This window comes from Pollachius pollachius (assembly GCF_949987615.1).
Source record: "Pollachius pollachius genome assembly, chromosome: 5".
Lineage (NCBI taxonomy): Eukaryota > Metazoa > Chordata > Actinopteri > Gadiformes > Gadidae > Pollachius > Pollachius pollachius.
The window spans coordinates 19,963,356-19,981,859 of record NC_136938.1 but is presented as its reverse complement, the minus strand read 5'-3'; the positions used below and the strand labels follow the sequence as shown (position 1 = coordinate 19,981,859).

Sequence of the window (18,504 nt, the reverse complement as noted above, 5' to 3'; positions counted from 1 at the left end):
TTGATGTTGCATTGATCACGTTGGGTTATGAATTTAGGTGTGGATGTATAATGGATCGTTGGTCCAACTATTAACAGTGACAAACATTCAGGAATATATAATATTGTCTGTTCACTTTATTCATATTATAGCCCAGGCTGAATTCATATTATAGTGGATGTCTTTAAATGTAACTTATAAGAGGCGACAAATGTCCTTTTTACTGTTTGATTATATATAAATAATGGGAAAAATAACCTAATCCCATGGATGAAAAGGATAATTATTCATGTACGTTTATGGACAAATGAAACATTTAAAAACACCCCACCTCACCCTTTCACGTCAACTCAGCTGTTTTAGTTTAGATGGTGTCAAGTGCCACCTAGTGTCCATTTGCTTGTCATACAAAATTATAATCAGCGAAGTGTTACCTCGAAGCTCGATTAGTTTGGTCTGCGCAGGTAGTTTTTGAGCAGGTGACGTCAGAGTAATTTGGAGTAAACAGAAAGTTGTAGTGCGAAGGATCAGCAAGTAGTAATGGTTTGCTTCTTTGGCACTGTATAGCTGAAGTACAGAAAATGTAAAGATATCCACTTTTAAATAGTTTTTTTTTCCAATAACAGCTGTTTTGGTCGCTCGCTGAAGGTAGATATATTTTCTCATTCAACAAGCGTCGAAGTCAGGAGACCACTCAAGATCGGAGTTGTGATAAATAACAATACGGCTCAGGCCTCGACTCAGTGGGAAACAAATATAATTTCAACGCTGCAATTTTTCCTTATAGGCTATATTGAAAAGTATAAAGTAGGGGAGTCTACGAGATAATAATTATCAGATTAAACCCCTCGCCTGGTCGGTACAGGTGGATACCTTTTTGGCAATGGCCGCTTTTCTCTTTCTGTGTACACTTTTTCAAATACTGGCATTTGGAGAGTTTGCTTGTACTAGACATTTGATGTCAATAGATGGAGGACCAGAGGACAAGTTGAAGGAAGGTAACTTATTTTCTCGATGGATGACACAATTTGAATCTAATTTGCCTACATGGTGACACCGTTTTTCTCTCTGGTTTATGTGACTGAAGTTTTCGTAGAAGAGGAGGAGGCAAATCGGTTCTTGGGGCGCCATCTACTGTTCAACAGGTTTGACTTTGAGATCTTCACTCCGGGAAATTTGGAAAGAGAGTGTTATGAGGAAGTGTGTAACTACGAGGAGGCACGGGAGGTCTTCGAGAATGACATAAATACAGTTAAGTGGTTAAAGCGCGAGTTCAATACGATTCAAATAGCAGCAGAAGCTTTTCATCACAGCACATGTAACTGATTATTGTACTTTATTTTTTAGGGTGTTTTTTGGCAAAAGTATAAAGAAGGTAAGACACAAGTCCTGATGAGAATTTTTGATTATTTCCTTCTTTCTTCCCTTGGAGTCAGACACCTTTGACAATGGTATTATGTTTATGCTTGTATACTTTATGTAAAAAAGTACAGAATTCAAATAGTTACCATGCTCTTAATTTTACAATTTCTGTGTGTGGCTGTCCAGATGAAGGGAAGCGACCAGGACAACGGCTAGATGTTACATCTCTCCTGGTGGGGTTGATTTCGGCTGGGGTGTCCGTGGTTGTCATAGGCCTTCTCTCCTGGTACTTATGTCATGGCAGGTGTAAAGAAGGCTCGTCGCGTACCAGGTAGCCCAGTTCTATTTGTATTTGTAGCTCAAAATCTGATGCCTCAATAAGCCATTGACTATTAAAGGGGAATGACTACATCTGTTGGTGTGCAATTAAAAGTAAAAATCAACTTTTTGTTATTAGCTCAGTCAGGGTGCGTCGCCGGCGCAGCAACGCATCTGTGATCATACGGCGGCTGGAGGAGGTCGCCCTACAGCCCATGCCAACATTAGACAATCCTCCGCTAGAGGGCATCCCCCTCCCAGACCTGCCCACCTATGAGCAGGCCATAGCAAAGGCTGGGCCTCACGATGCCCCACCACCTCCTTATCCTGGGTACTTGTATTTGCCTGCTTGTTGTTTATTCTTAAAGGCGCTGTAAGCGATGTTGTCTTTTTGGCTAACTTCCTGTCTGTTTTTTAAGTTAGCCCTCCCCTCCCTTCACCCCAGCTCTCGCATGAGTCCTGGCTCTTTTTCCTGGCAGCTTTCTTTTCTCCAGACTTTTTTTCTCGCTTCGCCTGTTTGGTTGTGTAAGAGACCTTGAATTGGTAACAGAAAAGGCACTGAATTTCTGCTGCCTGTATGTCAAGGCGCAGCGAGGAACGCCTCTTTGGGGGGTTCTCTCTCCTGATTTGATAAAAAAGGAATGGGATACCAATAAAATTAAATCTGTATACTGCGGAGCGAAGGCAATGGGAGGCCCATTTAACAGGCCAAACACTCACTATCCATCTAGCCATCACTCTCAGTGATGGCAATCGGATTATTAAGCTATTCAACACTTATTCTATCACTCGATTACAGCGCCTTTAATCAAATACTAACCCTAATACTAACACATGATCCACCAAGATGATAACAACTGTATTCTGTCAATGATAATCTTCTCTTTTCTTTTTTTTTTTTTTACAAATGTTGTATCCTGTCAGCTCAAGACCTGGGAGTATTCGGCGATAGTGTTTTGGAGGCAAAATACTTCACCTGACAACATTAAGCACAACTTACTACACTACAGTTTTCATTTATATTTATCTGTGCCCCTGACATGGAATTACCTTTTGTCAGACATTGTCATCGAGGCCAGTCGTGGTTTTGATTAGTTTTTTTTAATCATAAGATTTGCTGCTTATTACACTGGTCTGTTCAAGCACTGTTCATGTAGTTTAGTTATACAAATAGAAATTAAGTGAAGTAGATCTGAAGGCTGAGAAATGTAGAGCTGAACTGCAATCAAGATTATGATTGTTCTGTTTTACAATACAAGTATTAACGTAAATGAAGGGATGAATATTAGCTTGTGAGTGAACTCCAGAGAAGGAAAAGCAATGTATTAATATAATTACATTCCTTAATATACCTTTTTAAATTGAGATGAGATTTTCTTATCAAATTGTCTAAAGGATTTTTTTGCTGTGGGTTATACATGAAGCTGTTCTTGGGCACATTTTACCATTAGGTAACATTATTCCACTGCAAACAAAAACCGTGTGTAGGCCAAAGCTCACAAAACTACATACTTTGATTAATTGGATACTGATATTTTGGGGGGAAAGGCTCTGATAAGTTTGCTGTAATTTATAACAATGTCATTTTAAATCATACCCACCCATTACTTTGCAATATGAAAAATGTCTGATGTTAGTTCTGATGGTTTCCAAAGGTTGTTGGAACTTTTGCCTAATAAAAGTGAGGAATTGAAAATGTTATTTTGATATCCATCTAGTGTAAAGATGGAACATTGTTGAAGATTTTCTTGTTTCAAAGGTGGTCTCTGCAACTTTGGAAACCAAGGTTAACTGCATCACCCATGATCAGAGAAAGCTACATTTGTTATTCTCCACCCAGGTGATTGCAAGTTTTCAATACATTTTTAAGTTATATCGTTTTCTTAACAGAGACACAGGGAATGCATGTTGTGCAATAGTTGATATTGAGTCAGCGAGGAAACGCCTGTTGAACTCTTAAGAGGTGCTTATCAAATTCTTTGTGTATATTGCAGGGAAGATAAGATTGAAATTTGTCTGTAAGTGAAATGTTATGAAATGCCATTCAAACAAGGATGCTCAATCATTTGTGGGTATTCTCTTAATTGAACATGTCGACTGAATACACTTGACGTGAAAGCAATTTTGTACTGTATCTGCTAATAGTTCTTTATTAGTACCTTAATATTTGGCTTTAATCCTGTCTGCCCTTTCTTAACTAAACACAATATTATACCACTTTATTAAGGAATGGATACAATCCAGTTTTCATGAATAGAAATGTTGGGTTAAATATAAATTTGTATGTTAGTGTAGTCTTATGGGAGGTAAAGTTATATTTTAATATTTGACATACTTAATTGCATAATGTTCAGGTGAGAGCAGAAGTAACTTTCAACCTATGCTTGCAACCAGCTTTCGACTAGGGTTTGCGGTGCATCCTGGGAAAATAACCAACATGGGGTCTTGAAACCATGCAGTGCCTACACGGTTCTCGAAGGGACATGAACAATAACTAACAAATTAGCCGAGAACGACTGCTTTCCCTGGGATATCGTAATTCAACACGGAGGTGTATGGGCTGTGCATCCCTACAATGTGACTGTCTGGTTTGTCTGCTACAATGTGTGCCTGCTGCTCTAAAAAGCTCCATCGGGGAAGGGAAGCTTTCACCGGATGATGGACAGGAATTATCCGACGTCAAGCTTTGTGGACCCGCTGGTTCCACCAGCACAGACCGTGGCTTCTTGGGCCTATGAACGCAGCACATCGAGTATCAAGTCAAGGTAAAAGATGAAGGAGAGGGCGCGTCACCTTCTAAAGAAAATGTCGGTGTTAGGCGGCCTAGCAACGAGCGAAGAAAGGGTTTCATTATTAGGACAATATTCGGCTACGGTTATCAGGAATTTAAAGTTAAAATTAATAAACGAATGGATGTGTCTGTTCTTTATGAAAACTGGACACATCGGTAATCACCTTTCTATGGCTACCTTTCCCAGACGTTAGCTCATGTGGCTAGCGTACTGCTAATACGCGTAAAGTTAGTAAAGCTAAAATCAACGGAGACTAAACGTCCATTAACCACTTTGTAAACAAGTTGGGGCTATACTTGGCAGTTGCACGGGTACAATATCGCCCCGGTATGTTCGGTGCATCTTGTTAAATATGTTTCGCTCCCTGGTAGTTTGGCAGATTGATGCAGTTATTTTTATACATCTAATGGACATATAGGCGTTTTGGTCATCTATATTTAGACGCATTTTTATAGTGTAGTTTCTTTATTGCATACCAGTGGAGGCTGTCGGGTTACACTATTTTTACATTGAAACACACTTATAGTTTGCGAGTATTTGAAGCACACCAACTTTGTTTTACTGTGTGGTTCACCAGATCTATTTTGTGGCCTAATGTTATTTTGGTTTTATTCACGTAACCTGTTTCGTTCTGCAAAATTTTAATTATTTCTGTTAAGTCTACAATACGAGATTCCTTACATCACTAGCAAAACAACACATGTTAAATGGCAATATGGAGTTAAGCCCACATGTCAATTTGTGTGAGTGTGTTTGTGTTTGTGTTGATTTAGGGGACAAATTTAATGCAGATAACTCAAGCATTTCAGCGGATGCCTCCTGGCATGAAGGGCACACCGTTTTATTTATTTGTTGCCTTCTGAAGCCACATCTTGAGGAATGCAGTACACATATTAGGAGGAAAATAGGCCATCAAGTACATTTGTATACCTTTTAGCTTGTTTCAAACTTACATGGTCCGTTACATTGTAGTTGTAATCAGCAACATTGCACTATGACAGATGTTTACCGTCTTGGGTACTTTAACAGCATCCCATTCCTTTAATGCAACATTCTTAATATTAGGCTTCAATATTTATAGATATTTTCGACCTAATAAGATGTACATTTGTTCATAAAAGTAACTCAAATTGCGGCAGATTTATCTCAGCCTAGCCTATCTCAGCTGGGGCTGATTCATTATAACTTTTTTTTGGTGACGAACATAAAATGAAGATATTAATTTGTAGTAGTACAGTTTTGCTGATGCATCAAACATAGTCAAATGTTTTTTTCAAGCAGCATAGAATCAGCAACTCTCTTTCTATCATTGGAGAGAGATACCGAACTCTTACTTTATATTTGCAAGTCTATATTGATTGAGACATGGTTGATATTATTATCTTAACCTTTTTGATATTCTGTATTTTTCTATTTTTAGTTCCGGTTATGGGGCAGCACACCTTGACACAGATCTCCTCCAGCGACCAAGCTATGTCTCCTCCCACCAGCTCCCCACGTACACCACATCGCCCCACCCCACAGGTCCAACATCTCCTCCATCCTCTTCACAGTAGCAACAGTTCCTCCATCCTTTTCATAGTAGCGACAGCTCCCCCATCCTGTTCATAGTAGCAACATCCCCTCCATCCTGTTTATAGTAGCAATGTCTTCTCTATTGGGTTTATAGTAGTAACAGCTTTTTGCTTTAATGGTAATATTTATATCAATGAATGTTGTGCGCATCACAGTAATGACTTATTCGTTTATTTCTGTTTAGGTCTCCCTGGAGTATTTGACTCAAGTGGTCATACCTCTGAAACTTCTATCATGAGCTTCCTGTCCGCAATGGAGTCCAGAAGCCTTCAGGCTGGTCCTGTTAGTGCCTCACTGCTCCCCCCCTTCAGGACACCTTCATGGCCCGCCGGTGAACAAAGGAGACTGATGAATCAAATTAGTCTATGAATATCTGATAACATATCGCACAAGGAATTTTGTGTTGTTTGATCCCTATTTATAGCAATGACCATCGTTTAATTTGCACTTGGCTACTATTTGTGAGTCTGCAACGTAAATCCTTGCAGAATAAAACCATTATTTTCTATGGCTTACTTGAGCTTAGTTGCACTTTCCAGGCCTCATCCAGTCTTTGTTTCCTTTTCTTTCATACAGGCACCAACTCTTCGACAACAGAGCTGTACTTGACCGGTGCCCTGCCTTCAACAGCCACTTTCCCCTCGCCTGCCACCCTCTCTTATCAGCACACTGGTGCCTTCCCTTCGAGGAGCTATGCTTCCACCCCGTCTCTGGCCCTCCAGGATCCGGCCTCCTTCAGCACTTCCACCAACGGCCTCTTCTCTCACCACGATCCCCTCCTCCACCTTAAATCCAGCCAGACCGTCCTCCCCACGGCCCTGGCCTTCAACCATCTCTCTTCTCCCACGCTAGGCACTGCTCTGCCCATTCAGTCCTCCACCTATCGTTCTGCCCAGGAATCCGCCCCCCATCTTCTACAGCCCCAGTTTAGCCTACTGTCCTCTCCCCTGCCAGTGTCCCACACCACCTCTCAACCGTATGCGGCCCCAGTCTTCTCAGGCTCTATCGAGAGAGCACTTCAGCGAGAATGTAGTGTGATCAAACACCTCCAGAGGCCTTCCAGTAGCCACACGGTTGCAGACCAACTCACTAGCTCTCAGCACTCGTTAGAGGGGTATTTGGGCGCAGCCAGTGGAACGGAGATGTCCTACCAACAGGACCCCTCTCATCATACTACAGTCTCCTGCAGCCCCCCCACGGTAGAAGACTCTTCCCAGGGTGCCAACGGTGCCCAGCAGAGCAAAGCAGAGTCAGGAACACAAGCCTATTCAGCCTCTTTGGCAGCCAAGGCAAAAGACTGTTCTTCCAAGCATCCTCCTGCAGGCAGAGAGGGACATGGACACACCCAGAGCCTGCCAGGAAGATCTCCCGAGACCTATTCCTCCCCTGGGCACAAGCAGAACTCTGTCATAGCAAACCAACAGCCGGGGGATCTGCCCAGCCTCCTCTCCACCACTCTCCCTCAATCCTATGTTACATCCCGCAGCCAGCCCCAAACCGTTTCATCCAACTCAGACAAGCTGCCTTCCCTTTACACAACTCTTCCTACATTCTCCAGCCATTCTGCCTCTATAAATCAGACACTTCTCTACTCCTCCAGTCCTGGGCTCAGCCAGGAGCAAGTGGTTCAGTATGGAACCCACGTCCATGCCTTGTGTCAGGGCAATCTGTCGGAGAGCTACTCCTCCTCCCACGCCCAGGGGGCTCCTAGCGTAACATACTCGTCTCAGTCGCAGGGGCAAGTTTCCCTCCCTCAGTCGCAGAGTTATGTCCCGGGACAGTCTTTGAACTCCCCGTACCCGTCCACGGTTACCCACAGTCTGCCCACGTCTAATTCTACGCAGGGCTACACCCTGATGCAGTCACCAGCGGGAGGGAAAACTGATGACAATCAGCCTCAACCCCAAACCCAGTCCCAGAAATACCTGATGTCTGCTCCGTTGGCCAGTTACTCTGCAGCGGCTCATTCACAGTCCTTACAGAACAATATCAGGCCCTCAGTACAGGAACTAAAGGTCATCTATGGCAAGCACAAATTAGAAGAGCTTCCCATACAGGACTTGCAGGTTTCCATGGAGACCAATTCTCACAGCAATATGTCGGCCCACAACAATGTTGTTTATGTTGTGTCAAAAATGGAGGATCGCTACAAAACGCAGAGTGTCATCCGGAGCAATTCGCGTGAGGATCATCTCATGGGACTGGAGCCTACCAACATGGTCCAGGTGAAGGAAGAAAGGCTTGACTCTTACCACCAACAGCATATCCAGTTAGGCAGTAGCCAAGGATCGACTGACCCCAAAACGACACACTCGACTATTATCTCTTCACATTTGGGCCTAAACGCAGAGCAGCTCAAACAACATTCTGTCCTCCTCAAATCTCCAGAAACACATCAGCAAAACCACCAGAACCAGGGTCTGGACCAGGGCCAGAACCCTGAACCCCAGACCCAGTTCATCAGAGTTCCTAACTCTCAGGTTACCCTTGAACACAACCAGATGATTATGCTGCAGCAGCCCCTGGTCCACCACACTCAGAACCCCTCAAAGGTAGTTTCGCCACACATGCAATCCACCCAGGCATCAGGCCCCGTTCAAGTACAGTACCCCCACATGGACGGAGAAATGCTAAACCCCGGCATCACCGATGCCCAGAGTCGGCAGGGTGCCGTGCTGTCAGAACAGGGCCCGGGGGGCACAGACTCGTCTAAACTCATCCAGCCATCGAAAGATCACTACAGCCAGGCTGTGAATCACCAGTCGCACGATGCCAAAAACCAATTCACCCTGAACTCCATTTGCTTCCCTGACTCCATGCTGATGGTGGACGACCGGAACATTCTGTCCAATGTCGACGACATTTTGGCAGCCACAGTGGTGGCCTGTGGTGTCACACCGCAGGACTTTGTCAAAGCTACGTCCGCCATGGAAAGGGAAATGGCAGTGATGGCAAACCCAATAGACTCTAAGGGTCACTTCCAGACGCTGGATGTGAGGCATATGTCCCCGAGCTTCTCTACAGCACAGCAGCCTATCATGGCCAACACTAACTCCCAGACCATGGCCATGACACTAAACGGAGGTCACTCGACCACAGACTGCCAGGGGCATTCCGTTCACACCAACAGCGGTTGTGACCTGAACCCCAACGTCGACCGAGGTATATCGGAGAGCGATTACCATCTGGCAAGCCAGGTCTTTGACCCCTCCGGCCTCCAAAACAGTGGCCCGGGTAAAGGTATCAAAAGGGAGGACGGCCTGATCGAGTGTCATGGCCCGGACGGCTTGCCCAAAAAGAAGGCCCGCAGCAAGTCCACGGCCCCAGAGGAGGAGAGCGGGCCGTGCCGGTTGGTGAAGCGTGGCGGGCCCGCCAAGCGGCAGAACTCTCGCGGCAGCGACACCGGCTCGTCGTCCTCCTCCACGCCAAGCGTGCCGTACGACGGCTATCAGCAGCAGGAGCGCATCCGGCAGAAGATCCGGGAGGTGGAGGAGAAGCAGCCCGAGGTCAAAACGGGCTTCATCGGCTCCTTCCTGGACTTCCTGAAATCGGGCCCAAAGCAGCAGTACTCGCCCAGCCCCGCGCGGACAATCAGTCGCCCCAGGAAGCCCTCCAGCTCCTCCAAGCCGCCTGCCTGCCCCCTGCCCCCGCTGAGCAGCAGGCCCCAGCTTCCCCCGGGGGGGCCCCTGATGTCCCCCGAGGGCCTCGGCGGGAGCGGTCACCACAAACGCCTGGACGAGGACCTCCACCAGAACCTGGAGACCCTGCCGTCGTTCAGCTCGGACGAAGAGGACAGCACGGGGAAGAACCAAGCCCTGCGGAACAGCATCAGCTCGGCTCTGTCGGCCCTGGACGAGGTGTCCGAGCGGAGACCCAGGCCAGGTAGTAAACACTGTGGCTGAACACTGCCTTGAGAACAGAACGTTTGTTATTAAGTATTGTAACCTGTAGATCGGAACCCTGTTCAAAAAAAATGAGCAAAATGATTTTAAATTGAAGGGATTAAGTCATCGTTTGAAACGTTGAACTTATGTGCACAGGTTCGACTCTAACAGAACATTGGTTACAGAAGGGCATTTTTTAATCATTTTGCGTCAAATTAAGGCCTTCACGACATAAAGCATCCTCAAACAAACAGCTGTGGTGCATTTAGTCAAGGTGCAACTGCATTGCTGTGCTATAATGTGCGAATCCGCCCGGTCCTTTATTTGCCAGGAGACGGCAGAAACATTAACTAGTCCAAACTTGTCCTTCTTCAGACATCCGAGCCCCTTGTTCCATGATGAAACAAGACCAAGCTCACAGCATGCCGCAGGCCATCTCCGAGAGCCGCGTGGTGCGTCCGACTGCTCCTCCCAAAGCCGTCACGACCACCAACGCCTCGTCGGGGGGGAAGCGCTCTCCGGTGTCGGAGGGCTTGAAGGACTCCCTCCCGGGCCAGCTGGCCCTCCAGTTATCCGGCGTGGCCATCGAGGGGCTAACGGACGAGGAGCTCTCCGACAGCGGGGGAGAGGGGATGTATCGGGAGAGGGACGAGTTTGTGGTCCGCAACGAGGATATAGAGAACCTGAAGGTAAGACGAGGGAAATGTTGTTTTGTAGTTGCTTGCACACAAGGACACACGATGCGCAAATTTATTTTGCAATAGCATTCTTTGTAGTTATTTTTCTGACCAGAATGCAAACAATTAAAGGGTATGGTGCTCAATGCAAGCCTGAATCAATGGGAGGGCGAGGCGAACCAATAAAAATATCGGAAACTGAATTTTCGAAGCTCACTGAGGTGAATTGATCGATGAGACATGAGGCTATGTATATCCCGTAAATACAGGTTGGTGTGTGTGTGTGTGTGTGTGTGTGTGTGTGTGTGTGTGTGTGTGTGTGTGTGTGTGTGTGTGTGTGTGCCCTTGTGTATGCAGTTGACCATGAGAGCCGGCCGGGAGCCTCCGTCCATCTGGAAGGTTCAGAAGGCGTTGCTGCAGAAGTTTGTACCGGAGTTGAGAGACCGGAAGCGGGTGTTCTCCGCCACCAACAGTGTAGGTTCAAACCCACGCACACATCTCCCTCCGTGCCGAGGTGACCATTTCGCTCACAGTTGAGAGAAGGACTTTGTGGTTTGCGAGTATTTTGCACTTTAATATTTTGTGTATTTAGATTCATTCATTTAATCATATATTTTTAAGTTTTTTTGCATACATTTCTTATTGTTTCATAAAATGTATATTTAAAGCCAGGGTAGGCCTTCAGAGAGATCTTTTTGAAAGTATTCCACCACCCCTTCAGGCCTCCTTCTAAAGCCACTCCCCCAACACTTAACCTGCTCGCTAGCTTTAGTAATAGGTCTGCCTAGCCTGCAGGCAGGTAGGCCATCCATTTTATTCTGGCCGACCGAAATAACTGGAGAGGCTTGTTTCAAGCCTACGACAGCCACAGATACCAGCCTTGTTTGGGCAGAGGTTTTGATTTATTGACCGCCGTTTCGTATGAAAATAATTTCTACAAATATGACCTAAAAATAAATTGCCCACCACGGCTTTAAATGAAGATGGTTAAATTGAGTCGTTATCGACCTCCTCTCCAACGGTCTGTCGATCATTTCTTTGCTTGCAGTACCTTGGATATTTCGGTGACGCGAAGACCATGTACCAGCGGGTGTACGTGAAGTTCCTCGACACGGTCAACAAGCGGGAGTATGTGCGGGTGTGCAGCCGCAAGCCACGCTGCAAGCCCATGAGCTCCCTACGGTAACCTGCGCACAGAGAGCTACATCCCTGTGTTCTAGCGTCCGCCGTCGCCCAAGGTATAAGGCCCTAGAGCTGGTTTCATCCTCTTCTGTTCTGCCGCCCAGGGGTGCCCAGGTGAAGACCCTGCTGGGCCTGTCGATAGCGCCGTGCGCCGTGGCCCTGGGCCAGAAGCCGCGGGCCAAGCAGCCCAGGCCCAGGGCGGAGCCCCCGCCCAAGAAGAGGAGGAAGTGGAAGGAGTTTTCCTCCACCCTCTCTGGCTCCTCTGCTGAAGACGGCGGGGACGACGATGGTGGGGAAACGCTTCAACCTCTTGGTTTTATTTTAGAGTCGATGTAAACCTAGCGAGATTGATAGATGGTTCCCCTTTGGGGGATGCTTTTGTCCAAAGCCTCTTGGCATTGGGAATCAAACCCCTAACCTTGGCAGCGTTGACGTGAGACACACTGCTAACCCTTCCCTGGGTAACGACGAATGAGTTAATTTGTTATAAAACATTACTTTAATGTCGACTTTGTACATGATTTGGGCGTTGTGCCCTAGTAAAGACTAAGCACAAAAACATACATTAACCTTTACTTCATATTTAGTTTCCGTTCCACTTTGAGGCCACTTAAGATAGACCGGACTGCGATGACTACTGCTTGGCATTACGATGACCTATCTCCCCCCCCCACACACACACACACACACACACACACACACACACACACACACACACACACACACACACACACACACACACACACACACACACACACACACACACACACAGAGTTCACGCCCCCGCTGCCCTTCTCCTCGAGGATCCTCAACACGCGGACCATGAAGGAGACGTTCCGGAGCTTCGTGGAGCTGCTGGTCGGCGTGGCGATGGACGAAGACGTGCTGGCGGCGCTGGAGAGGGAGAACGGTCAGTCCACACGCAGTGTGTCCTAGCGGCGACCCCCTGTGTCTGTCGTGTGATTCGAAGGCAGTCGGTGAAGGGTGTGATGGTGACTGATGAATGCTTTCAGATGAGCTGCTGCTGCCCCACATGAAGCGGGTGGACGGGATGATCACGGACAACCGGAAGCACCTGCTCCACAAGCTGCACATCGGACAACTGCTCAAGGTGACCGCCTCTGCCTCCGTCTACTGGCTGTGCTCGCATGACTTTCAGCGCCTCAATTGTGCCGTCACTTTCCTGGACAGGTGCTTAATGCTGGAGGGGGGAAGGCAATAGGTGAAGAAATGCATTCCCACATTATTTTTGACTAAACCCTCACAAGGTTCTTAATCAAATTAGAAGTTGAGGTGGCAAAGTATAAGCAGTCCAATGAGTGTAAATGACTCGTCCGCATCTGTCCACCTTAACCCTTGTTGAGAATGTATGCAACTTGGCCCTCTTGTTGTGAACCTGCAAGGTGCTTTGCATAACAAATGCCTTGTGCACTGCATTATTGTACTAGGGATCTCATAAACGTGATCCTACGTTATCAACTTTGTTTGTATGGGGGGAAAAAAGAAAGGTTAACATGTGAAGAATCTTAATTCTATAATGTAGGCTTGGCTTCCATTGACCCAACTTGGCTATGACGGATCATCCCGGTTCCATAGCCTAGCACAGCAGCTAACTCCTGTGCTGCGTTTCCACAGACGGCCCTGGACAGCTTCCCTGAGATCTCAGTGGTTACTGAGCTAAAGAAGGACGGGGAAACGCCAGCGTTCAAGGTGCGCCTCAGCGGGAAGGCCTACAACAGGAAGACCATGAAACCCTATAAGATGCCCAACAAAGTTCCCCTGGTGAGCCACAAAGGACCACTATATATGTATATATATATATATATATATATATATATATATATATGGTTTTTGCATTGTTCAATGTTTAAAAGAATACAGGGCAGTGATGTACATTCAATGCGCGTCCACTAGGTGGCTCAACAGAGTGAATAGTGTGGCCGCTCAAAGCAGACTTGTAACGCCGTGCTCTTGTGTCTAGGAATACACGGTGGACCAGCAGAAGACCCAGTGGTTCTCCCTCTACCACTCGTTGCAGCATTACAAGTACCACACTTACCTCATGTGTAAAGATGAGGTAAGAGGTTCATGCACTCATCCACTCCATGCTAACCTATTCATTCGTCCATACTTAGTTCATTCTCTCAGCCATAGGCTTGATATTTCTGTTGTTGGTTGTACAAATGTGCATTTCTTAAGTGTTGTCGTAGCAAACAGTAGCAAGAAGTGACATGCAACCTGTTCTCCTTATTCATCTGGTGTGCCCCTGTGTTTTTGCGCCCCCCTGCAGATAGCAGCTCTGGGGGTGCAGGCAGGCCCGATGGGCCAGGATGAGACGGTGCAGAAGTGTCTCCAGAACGGAGCCTGGCTGGAGGGGCTGTTTGAGCGCTTCGGGGAACTGCTCAACCAAGTGCAGCAGGTCTGCCGATAGCCACAGAGAAACGGTGTCAAGAAACGGATAAGTTCACCTCGCCCCCTATTCTAGGATGGATTTCCCCCAACCTCCCCGGCCAGTGTGTAATGCATGAAGGGTGGCTTGGGGCTGTGATCTCGCCCTGCATTCAGGGAGGGACTGCGGGCCTGTGTTCTCACATGGATGGGACGTCATTACAGGTGTGCAAGCCTGTACGGCGGGGGAAACCAGGCAGTCGGCACCCCGGCCTGTGTCCTTTTAGGGAAAGCAACTGGACTCCTGGAGGACAGGAAGTGTTTTTTTGCGTCTGTGTTGTTTTTCTGTAGTAGCAAGCCAACAGAGAAATGGACATTTTGATAGATTTACATATGTTTAGTATTTTTAAACGGTCAGTTTTTTGTATAAAAACAAATATTAGAAAAATGTTGCTAGAATTTAACCAACAAGCATGCACTAGATGAATAGAGCAGTTACCCTAGGCCTAGGTAGGAGTGTTTTTTTTCTTTTGGTAAAAAAAATGTATGTATAATCATAGATTTATATATAAACTATGTAAAACAACCATTTTTGTAATGGTGTGCCAAACTCTATAAACTATATATTCTGTACATTTTGTAAAGAAAGAAAGGGGTGTGTTAGGAGTGGTTTGCATAGCAAATCTTTGAAGAAAGATTTGCTCAACTATAGTATAGAAAAAAACCTTTTTGTCTTTCAAAAAAAACCTTTACTTGTAACACGATTTTTGATTCTGATGGATTCAGTGCAATTCCAATTCTACTTTTTATGAACATTTTAGTAATGTTACTACCTTGTTTTATCTCTGGGCAAAAGGAAAACAAAACAAGATTATTCTTTATATAACTATCTTTACAGGTGTAGTCTACATTTTATCCAAAAAAAATAGAATTATTTTTCACAGAAGCACATATTGTTATACCAGTGGCTTGTTCATTACGTTTTGTAAGAGGCTTTTGCATTGTTATCCAGAGAGATCTTCCTACTTGGGCTCTTCATAGTTTACATGAGTTGCAACTATGATGCCGTATCTAAAGCGTTGTGTTCTAAAGATGCCGTTTGTAGGTTGCATGAAAGGTTTAGTCGACGCCAGGAAGGTTTCACCTCTCCTCCCTCACATTGTTTAACGTTTATCAATGCACACAATGTGTTTTTATGGTGTTTGTATTTCAATAGCATATCGTAAAGCTTCGGTCCGTCATGATATGGGCGAAACGATTCAGTTTCGACAAGGATGTCCATCATAAATGTAATTGTAAAGAACTTTTAGTGCCTACAAACTTACAAACTGCATCTTTACCACGTTAATCATGTAACTGCATTCAAAAAGTGATCTTCTTTTCAAGTGTAGGTACACTGCAGATATTTTCTGATGTGAAAATAAATTTCCTAATTAACATGAGTGGTAATATTTGTTTCGTATCAAGTGAATTATTACGTGTGCCGCTGACCGAATGTTTCTCCAGCAGGTATGTTATAATAGGTGTGTTTAACCACAAGTTCATTGGCTCTGTGCCATACCCTAATAACAGGACTTCATTCCTTGATCTTAATATTTTATAAGTATTCCTTCCTGTTTATCAGAACTTTCATTAGGGGAAAATTAGATGCCTTCCCTTATACCTTTACAGTGTATAATTTATTGTGGTTATCATAAAATTGCAGATTTTTCTCAGTCAACGCTTTCAGCCACTACATAGAATCGGATCATGCTATATTATTGATCTGGAAGCAGCGGAATACAGAAACTGGAACTTTGGAGGAAATTATTTATGGGGTTTGTCATCAAGTGGAAACCCAAAATTGATTTTCTAACGTTTAAGGGAAACAACTGCTAGCTATAAATCCACAGAAAAATGATGATCCAATTGTGTGATTTATCTAGTCCCTCCCCTTTGTCATTTTTTATCACAATGATGCACATTAGGATGAGCATGGTTTCACCATCACCTGCTCTTTGTTGATGTGTGAGTTTCTAGCATTGGATTTGGGGGGACGGGGCTGGAGAGTGTGGGGATTAAGTGGCGGGAAAAACCTATCCATGCGCTCATGACCAAACTATTCCCTGGAAAAACGGGTGGCCCGGCCGCCAGTGTGTATCGAGTCAAGGGGTCCCTGGGCCCTGTTCAACGAGTCAATGAATAAAATATGATTGTGCGGCCACTCTTTCACAATGCCGTATTATCATGCACCGCGCAAGACAAGTGCGGCAGTGTGCTCTGTCGGCTGCTCTGTGAAGAGGCGCCACTGTCCCCCCGTCATTTAGTGGCGTTAGTGGCCCAACGGCGGGGGTGGCTCAGCCCCACCAGACTCTGGGATTCCGACCCGGACCACTGCCAGGGAAAGTTTTTGAACGTCTGCTGTCTGGGGGGTTGGGGAGGACGGGAAGGGGGGTTATGAATTTTAATGTGTGCTGCATTGCTCTGCATGTGGGAGATAAACAGAGGGCAGTGTGAGAAGACAATCGGAACACAGTCCTTTCGATTGTTGTTGTTTTGGAGATTACAGACGGGACTACCGGACTCCGGCTGGGGAATTCTGCAAGGGCTCGTGGTTGGTTAACTCGGACATTGGGGCTCGAACCCCGATGTCTGCAGTGTACCTGTAGGCAACCCAGAGCAAGATGCCACTACCCCAACCTGCTCCGTTAATTTATGTAACTAAATTCACTGCAAGCCTCATTGGATGAAAGTATCTGGGACTTTTATCCAAAGCAACTTTTTCCTTATACTTTTCAGTTTAAACGGTGACATCATGCTCTTAGAAGACTGTGGCAACTTGTTTTTAACATCAGTCTTCTGGCGGATTGGAGACAAAGTGTTGATTGCATAAGTCCGGGAAGAGGGAAGAAGTTTAGGCGTACGGCTGTTTATGGAGACTGGGGAATCAGGGATGAACAGCATAACAGATGCTGCCAAAAGTTTTGGTCGAAGATCCAAAAACAGCAAATTCATGAAAAGTGATTATACTGCGCTGTTTCTGTAGTTGAATCTAGAGGGACAGTTTGAGTTCACTCAATGTTTTGGACGTAATCACCTGAAGAAAATGGCCCACAGTACTTTCAATATTTATGGTTATATATGAGACCATCTTCAATAAAACAGAATGTACCTTAATGTCTGAAAGTGAGAGTTTGATTTCAGTAAATAATTTGCAGGCTTTGTAAAGGCTTTAATAACTTTGCTTTGACCTTGTTGAATGTTGACAAGTTTACTGATTACATTCAGAAGGTTCCCTCACTCCTCCTCTAGCTCTCTCTCACTTGCTCTATATCCATTTCCCTCTCTATTCCCTCTCGCTCTCTCACACTCTCTCTCTTGCTCTTTATTCACCTTCATGTCCCTCTCTTTCACACACACACACACACACACACACACACACACACACACACACACACACACACAGCCACACACACACACACACACACACACACACACAGCTTCACACACAATATTCCCATGATCTTGCTTGGTCTCACTCAACCCTTGGCGACTTACCTTGTGTACTTCCCCCTTTCATATGTCATGTATGTTTCAGCAGTGGACAAAACACCATCACAAGCCTATTCCCCCAGAGCAGTGGAACCTGTTTCCTGCTGTAGCTACAACATTCCCTTGATGCCTGTCGTTCCCCTAAACCAAAACGTTTACAGCATGTCATTACATGACCTCTGCAAACTAACGTCTATGGTGAAAATGTGAAGTTCACGCTGTTATTAGTAAAGCCAAGGCTTCCTGGTGGGATACTGAATGATGCAACAACTATAAAGATTAACTTCTTATCATTAAAAAATGGTTAACAGTAGTAGCAAGAAACCTGCTACCCTCTTAATTTAAACCTAAATGATCCATTTAGAATAACTACTCAACTCAGACCAAGTCAGGCATAGAAACGTGTGAAAGAAATCCTCAGCAGATTTTCTAAGGCTAGTGATCCAACCAGTTTGCCAATGTGTGTGTGTGTGTGTGTGTGTGTGTGTGTGTGTGTGTGTGTGTGTGTGTGTGTGTGTGTGTGTGTGTGTGTGTGTGTGTGTGTGTGTGTGTGTGTGTGTGTGTGTCTGTGTGTGTCTGACACTGTTTCTGTTTCCTGGACCTTATTTCTGGCTCTCAGCATGTTCAGTGAGAGGCAGTGACACTGACACACGGAACACCTTGAGTTCAGAGTGTCATCTTACCCTCTTCCCTCGTCACATTACACCCATAGGACTCGAATACAACATCCATTGCCCAATCTCTTCAGTCATTTCTGACTATTTTTAAACAGCAGGAAATACCTCTGAGACATGTCAGTCAACAGAAAACACTGAC

At 45.4% G+C, this 18,504-nt stretch overlaps 2 protein-coding genes across 2 annotated transcripts; both read left to right on the top strand.

Moving 5' to 3' along the window:
• The first annotated feature begins 475 nt into the window (after positions 1–475).
• prrg4 (proline rich Gla (G-carboxyglutamic acid) 4 (transmembrane)) lies at positions 476–3,781 on the top strand. Its single transcript, XM_079737284.1, has 6 exons — positions 476–977; positions 1,067–1,230; positions 1,327–1,354; positions 1,528–1,672; positions 1,799–1,990; positions 2,584–3,781. The coding sequence occupies exons 1-6, from the start codon at positions 863–865 to the stop codon at positions 2,609–2,611; spliced, it is 672 nt and encodes a 223-aa protein (XP_079593410.1). The 5' UTR covers positions 476–862; the 3' UTR covers positions 2,612–3,781.
• On the top strand, positions 3,469–15,577 carry qser1 (glutamine and serine rich 1). The gene is made up of 14 exons (XM_079737275.1): positions 3,469–3,499; positions 4,286–4,424; positions 5,872–5,975; positions 6,211–6,357; positions 6,603–9,908; positions 10,286–10,599; positions 10,945–11,061; positions 11,636–11,769; positions 11,874–12,058; positions 12,542–12,679; positions 12,783–12,880; positions 13,405–13,551; positions 13,751–13,846; positions 14,060–15,577. Exons 2-14 carry the CDS (start codon positions 4,315–4,317, stop codon positions 14,198–14,200), a joined length of 5,037 nt encoding a protein of 1,678 aa, XP_079593401.1. The 5' UTR covers positions 3,469–3,499; positions 4,286–4,314; the 3' UTR covers positions 14,201–15,577.
• The last annotated feature ends 2,927 nt before the right edge of the window (positions 15,578–18,504 follow it).